General features: G+C 42.4%; 1 protein-coding gene across 1 annotated transcript in view; it reads left to right on the top strand.

The window, feature by feature from the left end:
• AKT2 (AKT serine/threonine kinase 2) overlaps positions 1 to 27,430 on the top strand; it is a 1,641,635-nt gene that overhangs the window by 414,453 nt on the left and 1,199,752 nt on the right. The window contains exon 6 of the mRNA XM_044062375.1: positions 8,329 to 8,397. Coding sequence (XP_043918310.1) covers positions 8,329 to 8,397 — 69 coding nt within the window. The remainder of the gene's footprint in view (positions 1 to 8,328; positions 8,398 to 27,430) is intronic.

Raw genomic sequence — 27,430 nt, 5'->3', positions numbered from 1 at the left:
TTCTGCTACCTTGGCTGTGAGGGCTTTAAATTGTCAATTTCATATGCTTAAATATCAGCAATACTTACTGTCACTGCTTAAACAGAAAATGTTAACAAATTCTGAATGTGCAGAAAACAAAGAAATGCAGGATTTATTGCATGCAACTGAACAAGTGGGAAAGCATACTTTGCAATGTGGTTTTGATTCTCTGGAGGCCTCTTGCAGGGCCGCTGTTACGGGTTCTGTCATTAGGCGACATGCTTGGTTAAAGGAACAGAATCTGCCTGATCATGTTAAAAGCAGAATTATTAGATGCGCCATTACAGCATGATACTTTGTTTGGTGTTAAAGCAGAAGAGGTGTTGAAGAAAATGGAGGATAAAGCAAAATCTCTGCAGACAGTTAAGGATTTTTTACAGGTGCAGCCTCCCAGATTTAGCAGGAACTGGCCTATAAAGAATTGGTCCTTTCCAGTGTCAGACAGGCCACAGAGGCAGATACAGACACCCCAGAGGCAGATCCCAGCCCCAAGGCTCATACAGGCCTAAACAATTGGGTGCTTCTACCTCCAAAAGCGGAGAAGACAAATCACAGCCATTCAGGAAACAGTCCCAATGACTTTCCTCTGCCAGAACCAAGAACTTATCTTTTGGCAGCCCCCTTAGGGGGAAAACTAGCACTTTTTTCACAGAATTGGCACATGATCACCCAGGACAAATGGGTCTTGAACACAGTGTCTCAGGGCTACAGGTTACACTTTCACACCCTGCCAAGGGCAAAAGGTATGCCAGACCTGCCACACAATCAATGGGCAGAGGCACAAAAGCAAGTTTCATCCCTCATGTACATGAGGGCCATTCAGCGAGTACCACAACAAGAGCAGGGGCAAGGATTTTACTCAAGACTTTTCTTGGTGCCCAGAAAGGACAAAGCCTGGAGACCAATACTGGACTTGTCTTTTCTAAACACATTTCTGGACGTTCCAGAATTCAGAATGTTGACTCTGCAGCAGCTACTGCCCATGCTGGGCAAGAAGGCTTGGCTCGTAACTTTGAACTTAAAAGAGGCATACCTGCATGTCCCAATCAGACAATCTTGCAGAAGATACCTCAGATTCATGCTGGCTCAATGCACTACCAATTCTCTGCACTGCCCTTTGGCTTATCTACTGCGCCCAGGGTCTTCACAAAATGCCTGGCTCCAGTAATTGCATTTTGCAGACAAAGAGGAATTCAAATATATCCTTACTTAGACGACTGCCTTATTCAAGCAGAGAACAAAGACATTCTACTAAAGCATCTGGCATTTGTAAAAAGATTACTAATTTGCCTAGGGTACACTGTAAATGAAAAGAAATCAAAACTAGTGCCCTCTCAAGAGATAATATTCCTGGGTGCAAGCTTAAATACTACTGCCCAGATGACTTATCTCACGCCAGACAAACAAAGGCAACTGACTTCTTACTTCAAAATGTTGGCAACAAAGACCCAGTTATCAGCAAGAAAAATTCTTCAGGCTTTGGCCTTCATGGCATCCTGCTAATTCCATATGCTAGACTGCATATGAGGAAACTACAATGTTAGTGTTTGGACTCAACATTGCCACAGCCTGGAAACATTAATTACCCTCATTCCCTGCCTGAAACAGGAGTTTCGATGGTGGGCACAGGCCTGTCACCACAACAATGGACAGCCATTCACTTTACCCACAGCCAGGCAGACAGTAACAACGGATGCATCAGGTTATGCCTGGGGGGGCCCACATGGCAGGAAAATGTATTCAGGGCACATGGCCCGCAAGCCAGATGCATCTTCATATCAATCAAAAAGAGATGCTAGCTGTTCAAAATGCCCTGACAGCTTTTAAGGATCTACTTCATCTAGGACAACTACTGATAAAGACAGACAATACTACAGTCATGTGGCACATAAACAAGCAGGGAGGCACACATTCCTACCCCCCTTTGCAAACAAGCCATGTCCTTGTGGGACACAGCATTGACCTTTCAAGTTCACCTGCAAGCACAATTCCTGCCAGGAAAAATAAATACTCTGGCAGACGAACTAAGCAGAAACCTCATGGATCCCCACGTGTGGAAACTGGATCCACAAGTCTTCAGCATGATAACAAGGAAATGGGGATGCCCAGACATAGATCTATTTGCTTCCCCTCACAACTGCCAACTACAAAGATTCTGCACAAGGACTTATCACAAGCAAGCATGGAAAGTGGATGTCCTATCCTTCAGCTGGAAAAACCTAACAGCATATGCCTTTCCTCCACTGCCTCTCCTCCCCAAGGTACTCCTAAAGGTCAGACAAGAGAAGCCAAAAATGATACTGATTGCCCCAGACTGGCCATGCCAGCACTGGTACCCAGTCCTAAAGAACTTGTCTCAAGGTCCAGCCTGGACATCATCTCAAACTTCTCATTTAATGACCCAACAAAACAATCAGATCCTGCACAGCCAACTCAGGACCTTAAATCAGGTAGCATGGTGGATAATGTAGCCATTCAGAACACTCCTCTCCCCAAAGCTGTAATGGATGTTATTTTGGAGGCCAGGAGGCCCAGTACCAGAAAATCTTATGCACAAAAATGGAAGAGATTCTGTGCTTGGAACCAGAAACAAGGAATTGACATGTTTATACCAAATATTCCACAGATTTTAACAATACCTAACTGAGATGCTGGACAAAGGCCTATCTTTTTCATCAATTAAGATTCATGCCTCTGCCATTTCAGCCCATTACAATATGGAACCACCTATCTTTTCTCATCCTTTAATAAGGCAGTACCTCAGAGGGGCCAAAAACATAAGACCTCCAAGGAGAGCACCAATACCTACATGGGACCTCAATTATGTCTTGGAAAAATTCACACTGCCTCCTTTTGAGCCAGCCTCAACAGCTGATATAAAATTCTTATCGAGGAAAACAGCTCTGCTCCAAGCAATAACCTTTGCAAGACGAACCTCTGAGTTACAGGCACTCATGGCTGTGGAACCTTTTATCATTTTACATCCAGACAGGGTTTCTCTGAGGACGAATCCTACATTTATGCCTAAGGTGGTGCCAGTGTGGCCCTTAACCAAACCATTCACTTGCCTACCTTTTATCCAAACCCGCAGAACAAGGGTGAGAGACCTCTGCATTCTTTGGACATACACAGACAGCTACGCTTCTACTTGGACAGAACTAAAGCTTTCAGAAAGACTTGAGCAACTTTTAGTGGCATATGCTGCAGGATCACAAGGAAAGGCCATCTCAAAACAGACCATTTCAAAATGGATAGGCCATTACATTTTTTCTGTTACTCACAGCATGGCAAATCAGTGCCTAAGGGCATTAGGCCACATTCAACCAGAGCAGTAGCCACTTCAGCAGCCCTCCTCAGGGGAGTACCAACCAAAGACATCTTAGAGGCTGCAACTTGGAGTTCAGTGCACACTTGTACAAAGCACTACCACTTACCTCTCTACTCTAAATCCAGAGCAGGCTTTGCCACTGCAGTTCTGCAGGGCCTCTTAGCTTCTCCTAATCCTATTTAGTCCAGCCACCCATCCTCAGCTTCGGGATTCAACCCAAGAGTAATGACTGCAACAGTGAAACACGATGACCATAGTACAGTTATGTACCTACCATAAATGTAGATGTTCGAGTGTATTCACTGTTGCAGTCCAGGTTACCCTCCCATCATCCCCCTTTCTTTTGTTGGGACTTATCTGTACTTCTCTATTCTATACAACCTATATGGTGTATTTGCTTGTAGATGAAGGAAATGTTTACTTTAGTGCATGCATGTTTATTGGCATAGTTTATTTAGCCTTCCCTTTTGGGGGCACCTGACATCTGAGGCAAGAAAAACTGAAGAAAATAGCGTCTGCTGCATCTTTTATACCTCTGGCGCACTGACGTCAGGGAAGAGGCGACAGCAACCGACGCCGGACCAAGACTTTGGAATTCAGGCCGACTGCAGGTAGCCTGCCAATAGGATAACTCAAGAGTAATGACTGCAACAGTGAATACACTCAAACATCTACATTTATGGTAGGTACACAACTGTACTTTTTCCATGTCACCCCCCCCCCCCCAACAGTCCTACCATGCGTCCACTCTGCAAAAGACTAACTCAATTCATTTCAAACTGAGAAAAAATTACCACAGATCAGTGGGTACTTTCTATCATAAAAATGGTTTATGCCATGTCTTGAAAGGTACTCCCTCTCTTGAACTGTGTTCCTTCTTCCCACAACAAGCTGAAGATTTTTCCCCCTGTCCTCCAGGAACTACAGGCTCAAGACCCAATAGAACCAGTGCCTGCCAAATTTGTAGGAAGGGGGGGTTTCTTAGTTCCAAAAAAAAAGGCCAGTGGAAACCCATACTGGATCTATTCTTATTAAACACCTTGCAAAATGTGCCAACTTTCAAAACGCTGTGCCTATAGACAATATTGCCTCTTATTCTTCTACAGGCACACCTATGTTCTTTGGCTCTAAAAGATGCCTGTCTGTATATTCCTGTTCTCCCCTGCAGAAAATTCCTCCGGTTCCATACTGGCTGAGCTCCATTTCAGTTTACTGCTATGTGTTTTGGGGTTTCCACAGATCCAAGAGTATTCATAAAGTGCCTAACACCAGTGATAGCCTTCTGCTGAACTCAGACGATTCATATTTTCCCATACTTGGACAGTTTGCTGATCCAGGTTACGTTGCCATAGACCTTACTGCAACACCTCCAGTTCACCCTCATCCTCCTCTTGCATGGCTTCACCATCAGCTACAAAAATCCTCCCTTCAGCCCACTCAGGACCTAGTATTCCTGGGCTACAAAATGAACAACAAAAAGATGCAGGCATACCTATCTCAGGAGAAGGTGCTAAGCCTTACAGCTGTCTTCCAATCCATCTCCTCCCTTGACACATGCTGAGCCAGGTAACTTCTAGGGGCCCTGGGTTTCATGACAACAGCCATCCCATTGCTCCCTGTAGCCAAGTTGCATAATAGGAAAATTCAGTATGGTCCCTACACACGCATTCATTACACACAAATATGCTACTCATACCTTGTTTTGAAAAGGAGAGCTCATGGTGGATGGCCCAGGTGAATCACAGTCAAAAGCTTCTTCAAACCACAGACTCCAGCTCAAGAGATGGACACACACACATCGGACAGTGCCTATGGGCCTGAACAAGTCATTCAGAGTCCAGGGCAGGTGGCAGTCCGTACTGAAAAAAGACCACATTATCCTGAAAGAGTTCAGGGCTCTCATCCAAATATGTCAGGCTTTCTAACACATCTGTAAATCAGGTCTTCAAGTATTTAGACTCCATAAAGAGACAGGCAAGAAGGGACCAGTTCTTGGCAATTATGCAGACCAAGTCAGATTGCCTGGGGCCTAGCTATCCAATGGAACACGTCCAAACTTGCTGTGTACATCCCATCAGAGGACAACATTCTAGCAGACTGACTGAACAGGTCTGTCAAGGATCCTCATGGATAGACTCTAACCAGACAGGTCTTCCTGGAATTCTACACAGTTGGGTAACACGTCACATAGGGAAGAGCAACAGGCAACTTTCCCCATCTTGCACCAGGACTCTTTGCCCGTCATCATGGAGAATAGATGCATTCTCCTTTCAGTAAACAGGGAAGTTTCTTTAGGCTTTTCCTCCACTCCTGTTAATTCCCAATGTATTACTACAGTTCCAGAAATAAGAAAAAGAATCTTACTGAGGAGTCCCTTTTAGCCAAAGTAGCACTGGTTCCACTTTCTCTTTCATCTAGACTGGGGAAGTCACCACAAACTACCACAAAAGGTAGATCTCATCACCTAGCAGAAGGAATCACTGCTTCATTCAAACCTGCCATTCCTAAACCTAAGCCTTGGATGATAGGGTTCTGATCCCTTTCTGTCACTAGTTTTCAGAGAATGTGCTGCAGGTTCTCCAAGAAGCAAGGAGACCCACCACTAGAAAGTCCTACATAGCCAAACAGAAGAGGTTTTACTTAGTGTCATCATTAAAAGTCCGGAAGTCATAGGTTCCTGTTATCCTAAAGTACTTGTGTGAACTCATAAATACAGGTCTGGCATACTCCTTCACCAAGATCCACCTGTCAGTCATCTCTGCCAGTCTTCCCCTCAACCCACTTGTTATGTCCAGGCCTAAGTTCAAACATTTCTTAAACGATAAACTGCATCTGAGATTCTCAAGGAAGCCCATGCCCCCTCCTTGGGACCTCAGTTTCATACTAGAAAAGCTCATTCTGCCACCATTTGAACCTTCCCCTTCAGCAAATCTCAGATTATGCACTTGGAAAACTATCTTGCTACTGGCCCTCACTTCTGCTAGGAGAGTCTCAGAACTTAAGTCTCTCAAGGCTGTTCCACCCTTTCTTATTTTTCTCAAAGACAGGATGTCCCTGAGTATTAACCCCTCTTTAATGTCTACCCTGGTGAATGAGATGTCACTCCAACATGCCTACTTTCTTTCCCAGCCCACAGAATGGGGGGACGGGACTCCAGCATTCCCTAGATGTACACAGACAACTGAGAATTTATTTTGAAAAAACAGAATCGTTTCATAAGTCAGACAAGCTGTTTTTCTCATTCATGGACTCCAACTGAACTAACCAGTATCTAAACCAGCTATTACAAGCTGGATCTCTGTCTGTCATCTTTCGTTACTCGCACCTTGTTGCATCATTGCCACCTGCCCTCAGTCTCACTTTAACAGGGTAGTGGAATTCTCTGGGGCCTTTTGCAAAGCTGTTTGCCAGGGCAATACTGGAAGCTGCCACACGGTCTTCTGTATACCCTTTCATTAAACACTCCAGAATTGATCTCTTTTAAAGATCCATAGCCGCGTTTGCTATGTCAGTTCTCTCTGGACTCTTGGGCATTTTTCTGTCTGGTAAACATCCTCCCTTCTGTTCCCATGAGCTCTAAGAATCGCCTGTCAACTACTGCAACCATGAACTCAAGACGTACTGTTGTGCAAGAACTTACCATAACAGTAGATGTCCTACCTATCACTGTTGCAGTATTCCTTCCTACCCAAAGTGAAATAAAACATCTCAAAAAGTCCATATTGTTTCTGTTATTTTGTAGAAGATTTGTACTACTGAGCTTAACTGGCTCATTGATGACAGAGTTATACTAAATGTAAAGAATGTTTTAAGAGTCAAAAGGCAGATGACATTTCTGTTAAGATTGCTGCTCTGGTAAGACTTGTCAAGGTGTGTGTAATATATCTGCACATAAACCTTGATCATTCTTAGAACCTTAAGTAGCAAACTGTTGAGACAAAAATTGTTGAAAAAGTTCCTCTTATAGGGCCAAGTGGTGGCTGAATCAAAAAAGATATTGCTCATTAGCAAGTGTAGTAGGCATTCCTAGTCTACTGTTTGTCTCCTTTGTTTTTGATGAACTTCTGGGCAAAGTCTGTCAGAAACTGGAAATAATATACATTACAATATTATGATGTTTTTAAGCTGATTTAATATTTGACACTCATCTGTTTGTCTAGCACTAAAATGATTTCATTGGAAAAATCTGGAAAATAGGATTGTTTAAAAGCTACTTCTTTTTACCTGTTGTCTTCAAAAAAAAATGTCCCAACTTGGTTGGCATGTCCTTGCTCAATTCTTAGTCAGCTAGTGTTTTGAGTACAGAAGTTCAGCTGAGGTAACATAATTCAGACATGCTCTTTCTTCTTAGTGATAAAAATCCATTTTCATATGAGAAAGAAAAAATGATGCTAATCTGTATTATAAGAATGCAGAGAAAATTTGTTGTCAGTGTACCTCAGTGTCAGAATTGTGCAGTATGCTAGAACTGGCTTCCTTTCTGATACAAATCCGTGTTTAAATAATCTGATAATCACAGCACTGTAGTTATGTTTTTTTTTTTTTTTGCTCTAAATGAATGTAAACGATCAGTTGTGGTGCACTTCCTTCTCTGTTATTTTAAGCTCAATTATATTCACCGTCTCTGCACTTTCTGTTCCTATTTGTATTAGTTGTGTATTTATTATTGCTTTGTAGTAAACTGGTCTGAAAAAAATGTGTGGCATGATTTCAACTGCTGCTGTATGGAATTACCATGTGCAGAAGTAGTGGACTATAGAACAAAGCTTTGGTCAAATAATTAAGTGCATAATTCATGCATATGATGTTCAAAAGTCTGTTTATAGGTGGTATTCAGTCAGATTAGAATGTCATATAATAACAATGATTGTGATTGCTGTTGATATATATCCAATTGTTAATCAGTCCACCTGTTGTAAATCATTGTGGTCATACATTTCAACTCTTTAATATTTTTTAAGTTGTACTTTGTGTTTCAGACATTGAAGTATGCGTTTCAGACTCATGACAGACTTTGTTTTGTGATGGAGTATGCCAATGGTGGAGAGGTAAGTACAACATTGCATTGCCTTCTGCATTTAGTAAAATAAACAATATGATATGAGTGTAAACACTGGAGTCGTACTTGCTACAGATCTGTGATGCAGAAGTAGGTCTCAGAGAAGTATTATTTGCTTTTGGATTTCAGGTATGAATTTGCATTATACTTTGCAAGATGTTAACCTGTCATTTTTCACTTTGTGTTACATGAGTAATGGATATTTTTAGACCCACTTTATGGTTATTTATTTCAAATGCTAAACTTTTCTTAGTGCAAGAGGAGGAAGAAAAGAAATGAAAGTAAGATGTTTTCCATGTGATGTTCTTCATCCCACATTGCTGCAGTCCTAACACTTGGGTAGTCCGCTGTCCCTCGGTCGGCCCGAATATCAGAGTATTAGGCTGACGTCGGTCAGGGCGCATTTGACTGACATCAGAACGTCAGGGTACAAATGCGCATGACCGACGTCATATCCTCAGTCTTTTTTGCCGCATGGTCCGATGCAGAAGCAGTGTTGCAAGTGCCGTTCGGCGTTCTGAAATTTTTCGAATTCGGAGTTTCAGACCGAAGTCAGAGTTGGTTAAGTACCCCGTTGGGGAATATTTTGGTTTTTTCTTGCCTCATTGGTTTACCGGATGTCAGAAAAAGTGAATAACTGTATTTCTTGTGGGAAACAGATACCGCATAGGGATTACCATAATTTGTGTATACCTTGTTTAGGACCTGAGCACGACGTTGTTGGATGTCGCTTTTGTGCTAGGTTTAATAAACGCACTATAAAGCGGAGGTTGGATTGTGCTAGGTTGGTCTTTGGGAAGCGGTGTAATTACAAAATGCCGTCGGATGCTCCGACGCCGGCTTCCTCTAAGAAGCGCAAGGACAAGGCAGGTAAACCTAGGTTAGAGGAGTCGTCCGAACCGGACGTCAGTTCTTTGGAGGTGACTGTGGAACCGGTGGTTCCGACGGAGGCCTCTCTGGAGTCCCAGGGAGAACCTTTGATTTTACAGGATGTGGCCTCCCAGGAGGCAGGGCAGGCTGTAGGGGCTTCTCAAGTAACTGTACTCCCCTCCCTTCCTAAGGGGTCTAGGCCTTCTCTTTCTGCTTCCAAGGCTTCTCCTAGAGGCAGGTCTAGTTTAGCTTCTGTGGGTGTCGCTCCCAGTTCTTCAGGTGCTGTGCCCAAGAAGCACATGCTCAAAATGGCAGAGGATTTAATTACTTTAATTAGAGGCTCTATGCCCCCTCCTGATAAGAGGCCTAGGATGGAACCTGTGTTGGGGATTATGAGCAGGCTTCGGATGTGTCTGAGTCTTCGGCTGAAGACTTGCAGGAGTATTCTCATTATTCTGATTCTGATGTGGATGATTCTACTCCTTCTGCTTCTCCTCCTGAGGATTTTTCTTTTTCAGAGACCCTTCACTCCATGAGAGAGCATTTTAAATGGGAAGGTCAGGATTTCTCTGATTCCAGGAAAAGGCTTAGGGAGTTTTTGTTTTTACCCCAGCATAGGCCTTTAGCTATACCTCCTGTTTTGAATGTGGTGGAAGATGTGTTTGCAGAGGCTTCTCTTAATCCTGACTCTTTGCCTCCGGCTCCTGTTAAGCCAGATAGGTATTACAGGGTGCCTGAAGCTAATAAGTATCTTTTTAAGAGTCCTAGAGCAGACCCAGAAACTGTTAGTCAGGGACCTAAGGGTGTTAAGGCTTCTGTTGTCAGGAATCCGGTTCCTGCAGATAAAGAGGCCAGGGCCTTGGATAGATGGGGAAAGAAAGTTTATACTTCTTCCACTTTAGCCATGAGAGCTTTGAATTGCCAGTTTCACATGTTGAAATATCAAAATTATCTCCTTTCTCAGTTGAAATCTAAGGTTGATGCTCTGGCGGAAGGTATTGACTGTAAAGAGTTACAAGATTTAGTGCATGTTTCTGAACAGGTGGGTAAGCATTCTTTGCAATGTGGTTTTGATGCTGTACAGGCCTCGTCTAGGGTGGCTGCCACTGGGTCAGTTCTTCACAGGCATGCCTGGCTGAGGGATCAAAATTTATCTGATCATGTGAAAACTAGAAATTTTGGATGCCCCTTTGCAATCTGATGTCCTGTTTGGTTCTCCTGTTGAGGCAGTTTTAAAGAAAATGGAGGACAAGGCTAAGTCTATGCAGACTGTTAAAGATTTTTTGCAGGTTCAGCCTCCAAAGTTTAGTAGAAATTGGCCTACTAAAGGGTGGACGTATCCTTCTTATGATTCCCAGTCTAGGGGTCGATCTAGACGTGGCAGGGGCAGAGGTCAGGGCTCTTTCAGGCCTAGAACAGGGAGTTCTCCTGCACAGTCTACAAGTGAGGGCAGGGGTCAGTCCTTTCGTAAACAGACCCAATGACCTACCTTTTCAGCTGCCAGAGTCTTCTCGCCTGGCAGCGCCTTTGGGAGGAAGGTTGGCACTTTTCAAAGAAAATTGGAGTTTGATTACCCAAGACAAATGGGTACTGGATATCATATATCACGGTTCCAGGTTTTATTTCCATACCTTGCCTCCTTTCAAAGGCATGCCAGACATTCCTCCTCAACAAAGAATAGAGGCTCACAAGCAAATTTCACTGTTGCTCCAAATAGGGGCCATACAGCCAGTTCCTATGCCAGAAAGGGGCCTAGGATTTTATTCTCGCCTGTTCCTAGTCCCAAAGAAGGGGAACACGTGGAGACCAATTTTGGATTTATCTGTCCTCAATACTTATCTGGACATTCCCAAGTTCAAAATGTTGACGTTGCAGCAACTTTTACCTCTGCTGGGCAAAAATCATTGGATGGTAACTTTGGATCTCAAGGAGGCTTGCCTTCATGTTCCTATCAGACTAAAGTGCAGGAAGTATCTGCGTTTTCGAGCTGGGACTTCTCACTATCAGTTCTCTGCATTGCCCTTTGGCTTATCTACTGCGCCCAGAGTGTTCACGAAAGTTCTGGCTCCAGTGATAGCTTTCTTCAGGCTAAAAGGAATACAGATCTATCCTTATTTGGACGACTGCCTGATTCTGGCTCAAGGAAGGGAAGAGCTTCTTCATCATTTGGAATATGTGATAGCAGTGCTAAGATGCCTGGGGTATTCTGTGAACGAAATAAAGTCCAGTCTAGTACCCTCTCAAGACATGTGCTTTCTGGGTGTGAGACTGAATACAGCGTCCCAGATGGCCTTTTTAACCCCGGACAAACAAAAGAATCTATCCCTTTACTTTCTTCAGCTATATCTTCAGTCCGGGCTGACTGCAAGGACAGTCCTTCAAGCCTTAGGGTTCATGGCATCTTGTATTCTGGTGCTTCCCAATGCCAAACTGCATATGAGGAAGCTACAATGGTATCTCAAAAATGTATGGACACAGCACTGCCAGGATCTGGACACTGTCATTCCAATAATACCTTGCATTCAAAAGGAATTTTTGTGGTGGGCTCAGGAATGTCACCTAAACAAGGGACTCTCTGTGACCCGGCCAGAGGCGAGTCAGATTTTAACAACAGATGCCTCAGACATAGCTTGGGGAGCTCATCTAAATGGAAAGTGGATACAAGACAAGTGGCCTGCCAGACTACAACATCTACATATCAACATGAAGGAGATGTTAGCAGTCCAGTTTGCATTAATAGCTTTCAAGGATTTACTTCTTCCAGGGCAGGTGTTGATTCTAACAGACAACACAACTGTCATGTGGTACATCAACAAGCAAGGGGCAACACATTCTTATCCTCTATGCAGGCAAGCAATGATTTTGTGGGACACTGCTCTCAGTTTACAACTAACTCTTCAGGCAAGGTTTCTGCCCGGAGCACAGAACTCCTTAGCAGACGTGTTAAGCAGACAAATCATGGATCCCCACGAGTGGAAACTGGATCTTCATGTATTTCAGAAATTGACAGTGTCCTGGGGAACTCCAGACATAGATCTGTTCGCTTCTCCTCTAAACCACCAGCTGCCAAGGTTTTGCACAAAGCGGTTTCATCCCACAGCTTGGAAAGTGGATGCTCTTTCTTTCAGTTGGAAAAATCTTCATGTGTATGCCTTTCCACCTCTGCCTCTCCTCCCAAAGGTACTTCTGAAGGTCAGACAGGACAAGCCAAGGATGATTTTGATAGCTCCAGATTGGCCTCGACAGCACTGGTACCCACTTCTGAGAAGTCTAGTACGGAAGCCTCCATGGCCTTTGCCTTTGATTCCACATCTGTTGTCCCAGGAGGACAGTCATTTGATCAATGTCAAGCTTCACTCTCTTCACCTAACAGCATGGCATATTCTGTTTTAAAACATAAAGGGTCTCAACTTCCACAACAAGTTTTGAATGTGATTTTGGAAGCCAGAAGGCCTAGTACAAGGAAAGTGTATGCAGATAAATGGAAGAGATTTTTATTTTGGAGTGCAGCCAAGGATTTGGATGTTTCTGAGCCTGATTTAAGTGTGGCTCTGCAATACCTTACTGAGTTATTGGACAAAGGTTTGTCCTTCTCTTCTATTAAGATTCATGCTGCAGCAATTTCAGCTCACTATGATTGTGACCCTCCTTTGTTTTCTCATCCTTTATTCAAGCAATTTCTTAGAGGGGCAAAGAATATAAGACCCCCACGAAGAGCTCCTGTTCCTGCTTGGGATCTCAATTTTGTGTTGGAGAAACTCACTCTACAACCTTTTGAGCCTGCAGCTACTGCTGAGTTGAAATATTTGTCATGGAAAACTGCTTTTTTGTTGGCCATTACCTCTGCAAGAAGGGTTTCTGAATTGCAGGCCCTTATGGCAGTTGAGCCTTTCTTGATTTTCCACAAGGATAGGGTATCTTTACGTACAAATCCTTCCTTTATGCCTAAAGTGGTTTCTAGTGTGGCTTTAAACCAAACTATTCATTTGCCTACTTTTTATGCAAATCCCCAAACTAAAGGGGAAAAGATTTTGCACACTTTAGATGTACACAGGCAGTTGCGATATTATTTGGACAGAACTAAAGGGTTCAGACAATCTCAGCAGTTATTAGTTTCTTTTGCTTTGTGCTCTCAGGGCAAGCCCGTGTCAAAACAAACTATTTCTAAGTGGATTGGATTTTGCATTGCTTTCTGTTATTCCCATCATGGCAAAGAGATTCCAGCTGGGATTAGACCTCATTCCACTAGGGCTACTGCCACTTCAACAGCTTTTTTGGGGGGGGTGGCTACTAAGGATATTTTGGAGGCAGCCACTTGGAGTTCAGTGCATACCTTCTCTAGGCATTACCACCTTCCATTGTACTCTAAATCCAGGGCTGGTTTTGCCACTGCTGTATTGCAGGGCATTTTGGCAGCTCCTGCTTCATTATAATTTAGCCATCCTCCCTTACCTCTGCTTTGGGATTCTACCCAAGTGTTAGGACTGCAGCAATGTGGGATGAAGAACATAGTACAGTTTTGTACCTACCATAAATGTAGATGTTCGAGGATCCACATTGCTGCAGTCCAATTTACCCTCCCGCCTTCCCCTCTGCTGTTTGAGGTGGTTGTGTGGGTTGGGTTATCCATCTGAGGTATATGGTGCTTATTGTATATATTGTATATATTGTACATATTCTTGGTGTTAGGCTGGTTGGTTGTTTAACTGTTGCCTAGGGGTTTTTGACCTTTTTTCTTTAGGGTCTTCTGACATCTGGGGCAAGAAAAGACTGAGGATATGACGTCGGTCATGCGCATTTGTACCCTGACGTTCTGATGTCAGTCAAATGCGCCCTGACCGACGTCAGCCTAATACTCTGATATTCGGGCCGACCGAGGGACAGCGGACTACCCAAGTGTTAGGACTGCAGCAATGTGGATCCTCGAACATCTACATTTATGGTAGGTACAAAACTGTACTGTAAGTGCCCCCAGCTACTACCCACAGCTTCTTGTTTAATAATACCAACTCTCAAGAAGTTGCACAAAGTTTGCAAAACAGGGAGTTTTCACATTTTCTTCATATTCTTTTGAGTTTGTGTCATCTCAGTGGTGATGTAATTAAGTTGTAGGTGGGGAGTTTTTTATCCCCAAAATTATAGTAATTAACTTTTTGACAGAAATTAGAGACAGATATTATGTGAGTGTGGATATACCCACACACGTACATATATAAATGTGTGTGATTGCACATATGTTTATGTTGTGTTTGGTTAAAATGTTTTATTTCTTCTACATTGCCTGCCAGTCCTCCCTCCCTTGGGAGCCATCAGAGTTTTAGGTCCAAGTCCCCAGCCCCATCCAAAGGTGAATGACATGAACACTTGTTTCACTATGGAGTTTTCTGTGCCCTCCCTGGTGTTTTTATGATTCCACACACGTACCTACAAGGGCTACCGTAAACAGCTTGGAATGCAAAGGCCATGTTCCCTTGTTGTCTGGAAGTTTTTTGTGCAAGCATTTTGGTGAAATGTGACTACCATTTCCCTGCCCCCAGGACTGGTGAGCTGAGGAAAACTGCTCACTCACACCTTTCCTTTCCAGCTCTTCCAGCAGTTGAGGTGCTAGTCAAACGTGGGTTGTAGTGAAGGGCTTTTTACCCTTGTACTAAAATGCTTAGGGCAGAAATATATTCATTTAAAATATTGCTGGTGGCCACTACTAAACTGTTAAATGATACTGTTTAGCACTACTGAGCAGACTATGAATTTTGGAAATTTGTATCTGAAAAAAAAAAAGTCGCAGAAACTTGATAATATCTAATACTTCCATATATGTATTTGTGTATATAATATGTAAAACAATTTAAGTAGTAAGTTACAATAGTTTTCCAGCCTTACAGGATAAGATGTTTTTCATCCTTGAGGAAAACCATTAAGCTACAGAGAAAACTGGTAGTTTTTGACCATCAAAGGTGCTGACAGTAACTCATTAAAATCAGGAAAAAGAGCCAAAAGTTGTAACTAATCTCATTTGCGACTTCAGAGTAGTCAAGCATGTATAACTTGTTTTGAAATTAATTCTTCTTCTTTATTGAAAAATAAAATATAAAACAAAAGATTAGCATTTGTACCATTAACAGAGCTTTATCATATCTAATTGTACTTTGTTTGTCATACCATATTTTTATATGTTTTTGCTGTATTTTGCCCTCACTGTCCACCACTCATCACTCCCCCTCCCAAATGCAGTCATACCAGTAGTTCCCTATGGGGCATGGTTCGACCAGGAGAGGCCATAATTTGAACAGCCATCAAAGAATGTTTAATGGCCCCATTTCTCACACACACACACACACACACACACACACACACACACACGTGTATGGGAGGAATTGTGCATTGGGGTTATTACAGAAGACATCCCCTTCCACAAAGAGCATTCTGTCCAATCAGCCTTTCCCTCCCCCCAAATCATGAACAGTGATTTCCCCACTGTGCCTCAGGAAAGTCATACTGCCCCATGTGTTTTATACAGAATTGGGAAACAAGGTAAAAGGAATTGAAAGACCACCAAAAAAGAAGCAATAGATAGTTTGGTGAAGTATCTATGAAGATGCTGTGGAACCTAACAAAGATGCTAAATGGATAGGAGAAGTAAAAGAAAGAATAAGAAGTTCAAAGATACAGGATATGAAATGGGATGAAGTAACACCCAGAGAGATTAAAACAAAGTTAAAAAAAGCCTCTAATTGGAAAACCCCAGGCCCAGATGCCATACCTACCTTCTGATCTAAAGGTATTGACATCTTTGCATAAAGATTTAGCCATGAGTTGGAACTATTTATATGTGCACCCTGAAAAGACACCTAAAAAAAGACTGGCTATCAACAGGAAAAACAATGCTCCTACTTTAGAGTGAACCTGCAAGCTACCCTAAAAATTATAGACCAATAACTAACTTGCCTACCGATGACATATAAACTATACAGTGGAACTGATGCTAACACAGTATGTAGTCCTTTAGAAGAAAGTTCAAGTATGGCAATAGAACAAAATAGCAATAAATGAAAATCATATCGAACAAAGGATCATCTTTTGTTAAAAGTCTTGGTGGAGAACTGTAAAAAGGGAAAGAATCTAACTATGGGATGAATTGACTGCAAAAAAGGATTTGATAGTATACCACATTCATGGATAAAAGAGTGCTTAAAAATGTATAAGATACACCCTTCACTGATCTACTACATTTCAGTGACCACGAAACAGTGGCACACCACTTTGCAATTAAGCCATGATAAAGGACAAATTGTTATTCCAGGGATAAAAATTCATAGGGTGATATTCCAGGGTGACTCTGTCACTGCTGCTATTCTGCCTTGCCCTTAACCCATTAAGCTGTCTACTTAACAGCTTAGGCCATGGCTATAATTTGGCTCCTAGAAAACAAAGTGTAAAGACTTACCTTCTCTTTGTCGATGATCTAAAACTGTATAGCTCATCAGAAGAACTGAAAGCACAACTGCAAGTTGTCAGTACTTTTTCAGATGATATAAGAATGTCATTTGGTCTTGATAAATGTGCAAAAGCAACATTTAAAGCAGGAAAACTGCAGCACCAAGAAAACATCAGTTTTGGACAAGAATGTGATGTAAAAGAAGTTGAGCTAGAGGGAGTGTATAAATATTTGGGAATTGATGAAGGATCAACAATAAAACATGAACAAATATGAATAAAACTTAGTAAGGAATACTTTAGAAGGCTTAAATTAATCCTGAAAACAGCATTGACATCTAGTAACAGAGTCAAAGCTATACACCAATTGGTTCTTCCTGTCCTAACGTAGAGTTTTGGAATGATTGATTGCTCCCAAAATGTGTTGGACAGGAAAACAAGGAGGATGCTTCATGCTCACCAAATAATTTGTAAAAATCGGTGCATACTAAAATTATATATTCCCTGTTCTGAAGGAGGGATGGTCCTCTTTGAAACTGATTACATGTATAGATCTGCAGTCGTGGGACTCTACAAATATCTGCTGACCTGACAAGACCCAAATGTAGTGAAAATTATGAAACATGATAATAAATCTAAGATGACTTCCCTGCTTAGGCTAGCAGAAGCATATCGGTTTCAACAAATAATGGAAATCAAACCGCAAACAGTTAACAGTCAAGCAGCAACTGAATGTGCCAAAAAACAAAAGAACGAATATAAGGTGTAGGACCAGATGAGCGGGCAAGAAATGTGGAAAAAGCATAAATGTATTTGCAAGTATAGAAAACTTCTAGAAGAACCTCATGGTGCTCAGGAATGAATGTAGGAATGGTTAATGAGAGCCAAATTCAAACCAAGAGATGAAAGGTTTATATTGGCAGCACAAGATAGTGGTCTTACATACACGCTGGTTTACAAAGTCCATTGAACATGTGGGAGAAACAGACAAATGTAGATTTTGTAAAACAGAATTGGAAACAGTTGCATACCTTGTTACTGGTTGTGATATACTAATGGCAGAAGGACTGTATACTGAAAGGCATAATAATGTGGCAAGACTGATGCAGTGGGGATTATGCAACATTATGGTATTGAAGTGGCTGAAAAACACTGGAAACATGAGCCATAAAGCGTCATAGAAAATGATGAACTCTGCGGTTCAAAAGATAGATGCTAGAAAACCAGATATAGTGGTCCAAGAAAAGAAGACAAAAGTAGCATTGATCTTTAATATTGCCACATCCATTGACTACAGTGTCTTGCGTACAGAGCAACACAAAGTCATAAAGTACCAGGATTTGCAGGCAGAAACGAGAACAGTGTGGAAGAAAGATACCCAGACAGTCTCAATAGTAGTAAGAGCAACGAGTCATAAAAAAGAATCTACAATCATATTTAGATATGCTACCAATACATATAGCTCCATACAAATTGCAGGAGGAGTCATTACTGGGCACATTGTGGGTATTGCGAAGAGTACTTCTGGCTGACATCAAAGATTGAAACAATACTAATTTCATGAACTTTGTCATATTTTGACTTGGGAATGGGGTCCACTCCCGTCATAGTATGAGAAAGTAAAAAGTCAGAACCCCATGGGCTCCTGAGTGTGCAGATGCCTCCTCATTTACTAGGAGAGTTAACCAGACTACATCCCTATACTCCTCCCTCTGTTTGCCTGGCTCTGCCAACATCAGGTTTACCAATGGCACCCTAGTTGCCTTTGCTGCAGTCAGGGCTAGATTTCTCATATTAATGTAACAATTGCAGAAAGTAAGTAAACATTTAATGTGAAGCACTTTTTTTTTTTAATTTCTAATATGTACTGGCAGAACTGAGAGTGATGTGCATTCAGTTTTTTAGGGGAAATTTTTATTCGTTTGCACACTTTGGAGAAGCAGTACCAACATACTTTGCAGAGTAGTACCATAGCTTGTTCAGAATTCACTTTTGAATACAAGTTTTAACAAATAGTGGGAAATGTGAAATAAAAAGAAATGGAAAAGACATAAAAGCTTTTTTTTATTGTCTCTCTTCATTGCCAAAGTATTGCTGTATAATTTTCAGGTGAGTACTGTGCTGAGTAACATAGTGCGCACATGTAACTCTGATAAGCATTATATTTATAGCATCATGTAGACACTTTGATGTTCTGCTTGCAGCATAAAGTGCTACACTATATCTGTACATGAGCAGGTATGTTTCATAGACATTTTAATTAGAGTGTACTTTGGGGGTATCTGCAGAAGAGGCTTTTTCAGAGCCTCCTTTCTTAATGGATACCTTTGTGCTATTTTTCAAAATATTGTTAAGACTTCAGAACTTCAGAACATAGACCACAATCTATTACCTTTATATCCAACTTCTATCTGTCTTTTCATGCCCAATAAATATATTTCCTCAAAATATTTTACATGAAAAACATGTACCTAATAAAATCTGACAGTGCTCTTTGCTAACTATATATATATATACGTAAATTGCTTTTCTTTATTATTGCAAATGTCTACTCTTTTTCACTTCCATCTAGAAATTTCTTCTTTCAATAGATAATATTGCCTACATATTGTATTAGATGCTTATTTTCTGTAATGTGTTATCCTAATGTAACTGGAGCTTTTCTCCCCGGGCCTCCGCTGTAAATGGACCTTGTCCAGTCGGACCTTCCCGGTAAACAAAATTAAAATAAATAAATAAATAAATAAATAAAATAACTGGGATAAAAACAAAAGTGTTTGTTTCTCCATTTCTGTCACTTTAAGGTTACCTAGCAAAAATCTTGACATATTTTTGTTTACCCCATATGAAGGGTAGCAGTACTGTCTCTTTCATGACAACAGACGCACAGTATTACTTTAGATTTCAAATTGCTCTTAATGCCCCCTGCTAGTGTGCGCTACTTTATCCCTGTGATGGAAAAGGAGGACAATAGACCTTTATCCATGCTCTAAATTTCTTTCCTGCAGCTTCTCAATTCACATCTCTTTCTAATGTGTTTTGCTAGAACATTTCCACATTCTGTAGCTAAAATCCATCAAGTTCTGAAGTTTTCTTTCAGCCATCATATCACGAATCAGGAACCACCATTATCATAACCTCTCCCTCCTTTTAACATTTTCTGCATGGGGTTTGGAGGTTGCGTCAACTGTCACCATGTCTCTCGATTTAAGTGCCACTGTCCTACCTTCTTTGATAGTAATACCTGACTGTCTGTGGTCTTCTTTTACCTAATCCACCCTTCTCCTTGCTGGATGTCCTTGTTTGCTCTTGCCTTCTTCCTATTTCTCACAAATAAGCTTCTGCTTTCCTGCACATGCACTCAGACCATCATAATTGGTTCCCTTTGATCTCTGCCCTTGGAGCTACTTTGGCTGCTGCTCTGAGATAATCATTTTTTCATCTGTCCCACAGTGCGCATCCTAGCACTTCTCAGGAACTATGTCTCCATCACCTTTATTTTCCTTAACTGCTCTGCCTTCACTGCTTAGGTTTCTGTAACATAGAGAAGTACTGGTCATACCACTGTTTTTGTACACCTTATATCTCAGCTTCTTTTACATTTTTTTCTGTCACACAATACCCCTGATACCTTGTGCCAGTCAGCTGCAGCCTCTTTGATTCTAACTTTGACCTCCTCATTCAGACTTCCCGTTTCCTCAGCCATCCTTTCCAGATGCTTGAAGCTGTTGATCTATTCCACTATTTTCTCTTCTAGCTCAGTTTTCAACTTCTTCTGATTTCCCATTTGCTGCTATTACAACTGGCGTGTCTATACTCTCGTTCTTTCCATGCTTCTTCAGTTTTGCATTCCATTGCCATATCATTTGTTGATCTATTCAGAGTGTGCTTGTAATGCCACATTATCTGCATGCCACAACCTTGTTGATCTGTCCCTTCTGACCTGTTTGCTAATGTAGACCATCACGATTAAGAACATCAGTTGGCTCAGAGCTGACCCCTGATGCACATCTACTCTCACTGGGAATAACAAACAGTGTTCATACTTGTGTAAATGGGTCCTTATACATAGCCTGCACTAATTGTACCAGTGTTTCTGGGACTTCAAACCATCTCAGGAGAGCCAAAATCAGCTTTCTTAAGACGTTTTCATATGCTTTCTCCTAGTGTAGTAATGCCCAGTTGGACTTTTTCTTCATTTCTAGTTCCTTTTCCACTGTCTGTCTCACTGCAAACATTGGGTGAGTTTTGAGGCCTGCTGATATGAATCCAAGTTGCTCATATCCCATCTTACATTCTACTTCTCTGTGTATTTGCTTAGAAGTCACCCTTTCTAGCACTTTCATGCAGTATGACTGGAGTTTGATACCTCTGTACTATCCACAGTTGTGAATGCCCCGTTTGATGTTGCAGTATTCATCATCTTTTGGATCTTCTGCTAAAGGCAGCCCAATGTCTGGCCAGTATACCAAAGCTTTTATTATCTAAGTAGTTAGATACATCCGACGTATGCTCCCTTCTCAAGCGTAGGGTGTAAAGGTGATATATGTACACACCCAACTCAGAACTTCATTGCTGCCAGTCCAAATGCCATTGTCAAACATCGGTCTGAATGCCTTTCACATTTGCTGGTTATACCAAGCTTTTGTCTTTAATTACCCCATTGGTGTTATTTTCCCTTGTATTGTTCAGCTGGTTACACATCATCCAAGAAAGGGAAATGTCAGTGTCGGAGGCAGATTCCCCATAAAGACCACCATGATGGGTGCTTGTTTTGCTTGTGTGTCTCTCACGACCACACTCAGTGTTCCATCTGCCAGACTTTTATACCCACGACTTTGCATAGCTGCTTTTCTTCACTTTCTGTGTACGTTAAGAACCAGCATCTCAAGCTTTTGGCCCATGATACCATGGCAGAATCTGCTCACTTCGAGGTACAGTATCTGCTTAAAAAGAAGACCAAGAAGTCTAGCCCTGAGCCTGCTGTTGTTCAGCCGCCACTGGACATCTCTCTTGATGTCAGTGAGAACCCAGAAGATAGCCCGACATTGCCTTCTGATTCTTCTGTTACAACTTTCTCAGAGGCCTACTACTTGCCCTTCCTCAGAAGCATTGCAAACTACAGATGTTGATGGTGAGCCACTGCTGGTTATTTCTAAGGGTCCAAAGGTATTCCTTAGATTCTTAGAGAAGAGGTGCCAGGTACGGCAGGGGTGTGAACCTCCACATTTTGTCAGAGTGGACGCCCCATTGAAGAAAAGACAGAAAACTAAGCATGTGACATCACTTCCCAGAAATCCACAACAGGAATAGCACGAATTTGCTCGAGGTTTGTTCAGTGCCTTGATAGCATTGAAGCCTTCTCAGGAGGTTTCACTTCCTGCACCTCCTTGGTCTTCTACTCCCTAAGATGGCTAGAGACGCAGAGTCTTTGGATGAGGATTTGGATTCTGAGGCTGACTCTGTAGTCTTCTCTTTTGCCTTTACCTTTAGACTATGACTTTGAGGAGAAGGAATCTGTCAGTCTTTATTCTCTTTGAGGCGCTTTCCTTTGTTGAGCATTTCAAGTGGGATTTCTCCCAAGTATCGCATGTCTAGAAGTATTGTAAGTTGCTACATATATGGACTCTCCTAAACCCTCTGTTGTCCCTCCTGTGTTGGCTGCTCTATTAGATACTTTTTCTGCTGATTCCCTGACAACCTGATACTCAACCCCAGCTGCTAAGAAACCTGACTGGTTCTATAAGGGGCCAGATGCCTGCAAGTTCTTGCACAAGTGCCCTTCATCTGATCCTACAGTGATTTCTATATCTACTGACAAGCCTTCAAGACTGTTGCCTTCAAGCTCCTTCCTTCAGATAAAGACAGTAGAGCCATGGAAAGGATTGGTAAAAAGGTGTACACTTTGGCTACTTTGGCCTTCAGGACCATCATTTACCAGACTCGTATGACTGAGTATATCCTGTATCTTCTTTGCTAGATTGTGAAGATCATTTCTGATATGCGTGACTCTGAAGGTAAAGCTTCAGCTCTCTCCTTGCTCAGTTCCACTTCTCAGGTTGCCTATCACTCTTATGAAATGGAGCTGTGATGCAGCAGATGCATCTTCCACAGCTGCTGACTCTGGCTGTGTAATGAGGTGCTATTCCTGACTTTGTCTTCAAGCCTTGCCAGATGATATCAAAGTAAAAACATTTGGATGCTCCGTGGATAACCAGAATTTGGTACTGCTGTGGCTGCCCTTTTCAAGACCTTACAGGATCAAGGTATGGTTATGAAAGATTTGAAGTAGATTTTTACCTCAATTATCCCCAAGTTTGAGATAAACTATCCCAGTAAGACTGATTTTTGCATAGACTACCTAGACAGTCTTACAAAGGTAAAAAGGCTCCCAGGTGTGTATTTCAGATAAGCCTGCTCAAACGGCCAGGCCACAGAAGCAGTCCTTTCCTGAGAAATCTGCAGCCATCTGTCCGCCCTCCCTTCCTTTTGGCCAGGTTCCCCTTTCCCTCCCATTTTGGTGGATGATTACCACAGACACCTAGGATGTCCTATTCATCTTTTGCAGTATTCTTTACAGGAGGGAGTTGCCTGCCCAGGCGACCCGACATACTCCAGTATACCAAAGTCTTTTACTACTGTAAGGCACGAGATACATCTCATGTAGGCAGCTGTGGGACATAGACCATAAAGGTGATGTCTGTGCGCATCATCCTCAGAACTTCATTGCTGCAAATCGGATCGCCAGTCCCAGACATCATTCTGCTGCTGGACTTGAGGTTTTTTTTTCTAAAGATAAGTGCCCCGTTGGGGAACATTTGGGTCTTTTGCTGAGTTAATGTCATCCAGGAAAGGGAAGTGTGATTGTGGAAGGCAGATTCCACACAAAGATAGTCACTCTGTATCTTTTTTGTCTTAGGCCCCACCACGACCATAAGAACTGTTCTGTCTACCAGTCATTCGTCCCCAAGACTGTTTGAGCAGACTTTCCTGCCTCGCACTATAAATAGAGAACCAGAGCTTAATTCTTGCCAAAAGTGAGATGGAGGGTTCCTCCAGCCTGACGACTGAGCCTACCATGAAATGAAAGTCAAAAGGCCTAGGCCTGAGGCTTCAGCTGCACCTCTCTTAGTGGACATCTCTCCCGAGGCACATGATAGGATGGAGGCACGTTATGCTTCAGATCCGGATCATCAGGCTGAGCCGGTTTTTGCAGGCCACCTTAGACCCGGATACCAGTACGTCCAGAGAGGCCACGTAGACAGCTGATGTCCAGAGGGATCTATGGCTCATTCTGTTGGAAGGCCTTGGGGGAATCACGCAAGTCTTGGTGAGGGAAGAAGTCTATTCATACATACTTGAATGCAGGCCTATGCCTGAACCCCCAACATTACAACAGTTAGACATGCTTGCTAAGAAAAAACAAAAAACTAAGCATCCATCCCCCTCCTCAAGACCTCAGAAAGAGTGTCAGCATTTTTCCCAAAGATTATTCAAGGCCTTCATGTCTTTGAGGCCTACTGCTGGGTTCCCTTCTCCTCCCTTCTCCTGGCCTTCCTTGCCCCAAAAAAGGGTCAGACAACAGACTACTTCAGATGAAGAACTTTCATCAGATGATGATAGTGGCTCACTTACCTACTCCTCATAAATTTCTTCACCGTTAGACTGTGCCTCCCCTGAGGAAGACTCTAATGGGATGGACTCTCCAATAGAGGAACTCTTATTTGGGAAAACCGTTTTAAAAATGAAGGACCACTTCAAGTGGGACAGCATTCATATGTCAGATGTTCAGAAGAGGTACTAAGACCTCCTTCTCCAGGTGGGAACCCCCCCCCCCTTCCTCCAGCCCTTCAGCTATCCCACTGGGTATTCCTGCCTTTCTGGATGCCTTTGCATCCATGTCCCTACATCCTGACTGTCAGCCTCCAGCCCCTAAGAAGCCAGACTGATACTATACAAGTCCCTCAAGAAAGCAACTCCTCTTTAAGGCCCCTGTTGCTGACCCCTCAGTCATCTATGTGACTTCTGACAGAGCTGTGAGGTCCCTTCCTACCACTTTTCTCCTTCCCTCTGACAAAGACAGTAGGCAGCTAGAGAGGATGGGGTGGAAAATCTACACTTCGGCTACCTTAGCTTTTAGGGCTTTGAACTACCATGCGCAATATGACCAAGTATTCCTTGGAACTTGTCACAACTATCTAAAATTGTTTTTGAAATGCCTGATTCAGAAAATAAGGCCTTGGCCTATTCCCTGATTCCTGCATCCTCCCAGGTGGCCCTTCACTCAATAAAATGCAGCTATGATGCTGTTGATACTACCTCTAGGGCTGCTGCTTCTGCCTCAGTGTTGAGAAGATTTGCATGGTTAAGGCTTCAACCCCTCCTTGAGGACATCAAGGCAAAGCTCGTGGATGCTCCCCTTGACAATCTGCATTATTTGGAAAGGCGTTGGCTGATCTCTTCAAATCACTGCAGGAAAAGAGCAGAGAGTTAAAAGAACTCTGGCACATCCTGGTCTCACCAGTCCCCAAGTTCCACAGGAACTCTCCTTCCAAATAGGTATTTGTCCACAGGCAAACCCAGCCCTTCCAAGTTAAGCCCTCCAAGGGGAGCAGCAAGAAAGCTCATTACTTCTCAGTTTCCTCCTCTTCCCACCTGCATAAGCAGCCTTTTTCTGACAAAGCAGGTTCTTCCTGACTTCTCAGGACTTCCTTGCACTACCCCTCTTTCCCTCTCCCTATTCATTCCAACCTGGAAATCCATCATTTATTTATTTATTTATTTAATTTATTTATTTATATATTATTTATTTATATTTGTTGACCGGGAGTGTCCAACTGGACGTAGGTCCATTTTCAGCGGAGGCCCGGGGAGAAAAGCTCCACAGTTAAAATAAACAGACAGTAGTTACATTGGATTACATAGCGATTAACAATTTACATAGCAATTACTTACAACATAGTTACAGATGAACATAGTACATCAGTAGACAACTAGAATCTTTATCTGTGAAGTACATAACAGACATTAACAATTGTTACAATAAGAAGTTCCTGCTGTATAATAAGTACTGGTTTATGAGTATCTGAGCTTGCTATAATCAAGGTAGTTAGTGGTGTGGAAAGAAAGGTAGTGGTTGGATGGGGTGGGTGATATTAAAGTGGGAGTTGCAAGGGCATAGCCAGCATGTTTTTAGGTGCGCTTTTAGTAAAGTTTTGAAGTGGGCGCATGATGGTATGGAGGTAATTGTGGGTGGGAGGGAGTTCCATAATTTGGCTATGGTGCAAGAGAATAGTGCTTCACCAGCAGAGTTATTGGCTTTAGTGATCTGCAAGTGATTTTTGTTGCTGGATCTTAGTGGTCTGGTGGTGCGATAGGGTTGGAGTAGATTCTGGAGGGATGGGACATTTAGTGGATGGTTTACTAGTTTATGGGGAAGTGAGAGTTGATACCATTGAAGGAGGTGAGGGAGTTCAAGCCAGCCCAGTTCAGCAAGTGAGAGACAGTGGTGACTACGGTAGGATGCCCCTGTGGCGAATTTGGCAATTTTGTCATAGCAGGTCTCTAGCTTGTTTAGATCGTATTGCCTTGGGTTGGTATATTGGAGAGGCATAAAGTAGGGTGGAGATAAGGTGGGAATTTGCTATTGAAATCTTTGCTGCTTTGGTGAAAAGTTGCTTATTTCTTTATAGCGCTCCTAGTTTTTTGTGGACTTTTTTTATGGTCATGGATATGTGAATGTCCAATTTTAGTTTATTGTCTATTTCCACTCCTAGTAATTTGGTGAGTTCAGTTGGGTATATAGTGGTGTTGTCTTTTGCTGTGATGTTAAAGTGAGAGTTGTTTTGAGTATGTTTGGTGGTTTGGAAGATGAGTATTTTAGTTTTGTTTGGGTTGAGTATTAATTGGGCATTGGATAACCAAGTTTCAACAGAGGAAAAGGCTTCCTGTGTGACTTTTTGCAGTTTGGGTAGGGACTGGGCTGAGCAGATGGTTGATCATACAAGAAGCCTGAGTCTTGTACATCATAAAAAATGGATATTTCATGGCAAGGCACACCATACCTCCCTTCAGGGATCTCCCACAACTACCAGCAGAACAGATACCCCTCTTCCCCCAAGTGTTGCCAGACTTGCTAGAACAGGGAACCATACATTCAGTGCCCACACACCAAAAAGGAACAAACTTCTACTCCTACATGATCCTAGTACCCAGAAAAGAAGGCATATGGAGGCCCATCCTACATCTCTCCTTCACCACCTTTCTAAAAGTGCCCTTTTTCAAAAATGCTCACCCTTCAGACCCTGTTTCCCCTGATCCTCCAACAGGCCTTTCTGGTGTCCATAGACATCAAAGATGCCTACCTCCATATTCCTGTTCATCCCAAGTTCAGGAAATTTCTTATTTCTCTATGGCATCCTGGCACTTTCAGTTTTCGGCTTTGCCTTTTGGTCTTTCTACAGCCACAGAAGTTTTCATGAAAACACTTAGCCCCAGCAGTTGCATTCTACAGACTCCATGGCATTCAAATTTTCCCTTACCTGGGTGACTTCCTGTTCCAGGCAAACACCCCAGAGGAACTGCAGAAGAACCTCCACTCAGCCATTGTCATCCTACAACAACTAGGATTCACAATCAACTTTGAAAAAATCTGCCCTCACCCCATCCCAAAATCTTGTCTTTCTGGGGTGCATATTCCAAACAGACAGAAACAGCTC

The sequence above is a fragment of the Protopterus annectens genome, chromosome 1.part0, assembly GCF_019279795.1.
Source record: "Protopterus annectens isolate FY-2018-M chromosome 1.part0, PAN1.0, whole genome shotgun sequence".
NCBI classification, from domain to species: domain Eukaryota; kingdom Metazoa; phylum Chordata; order Ceratodontiformes; family Protopteridae; genus Protopterus; species Protopterus annectens.
The sequence above is the reverse complement of the archived record's forward strand: the minus strand, read 5'-3'. Positions and strand labels throughout refer to the sequence as shown.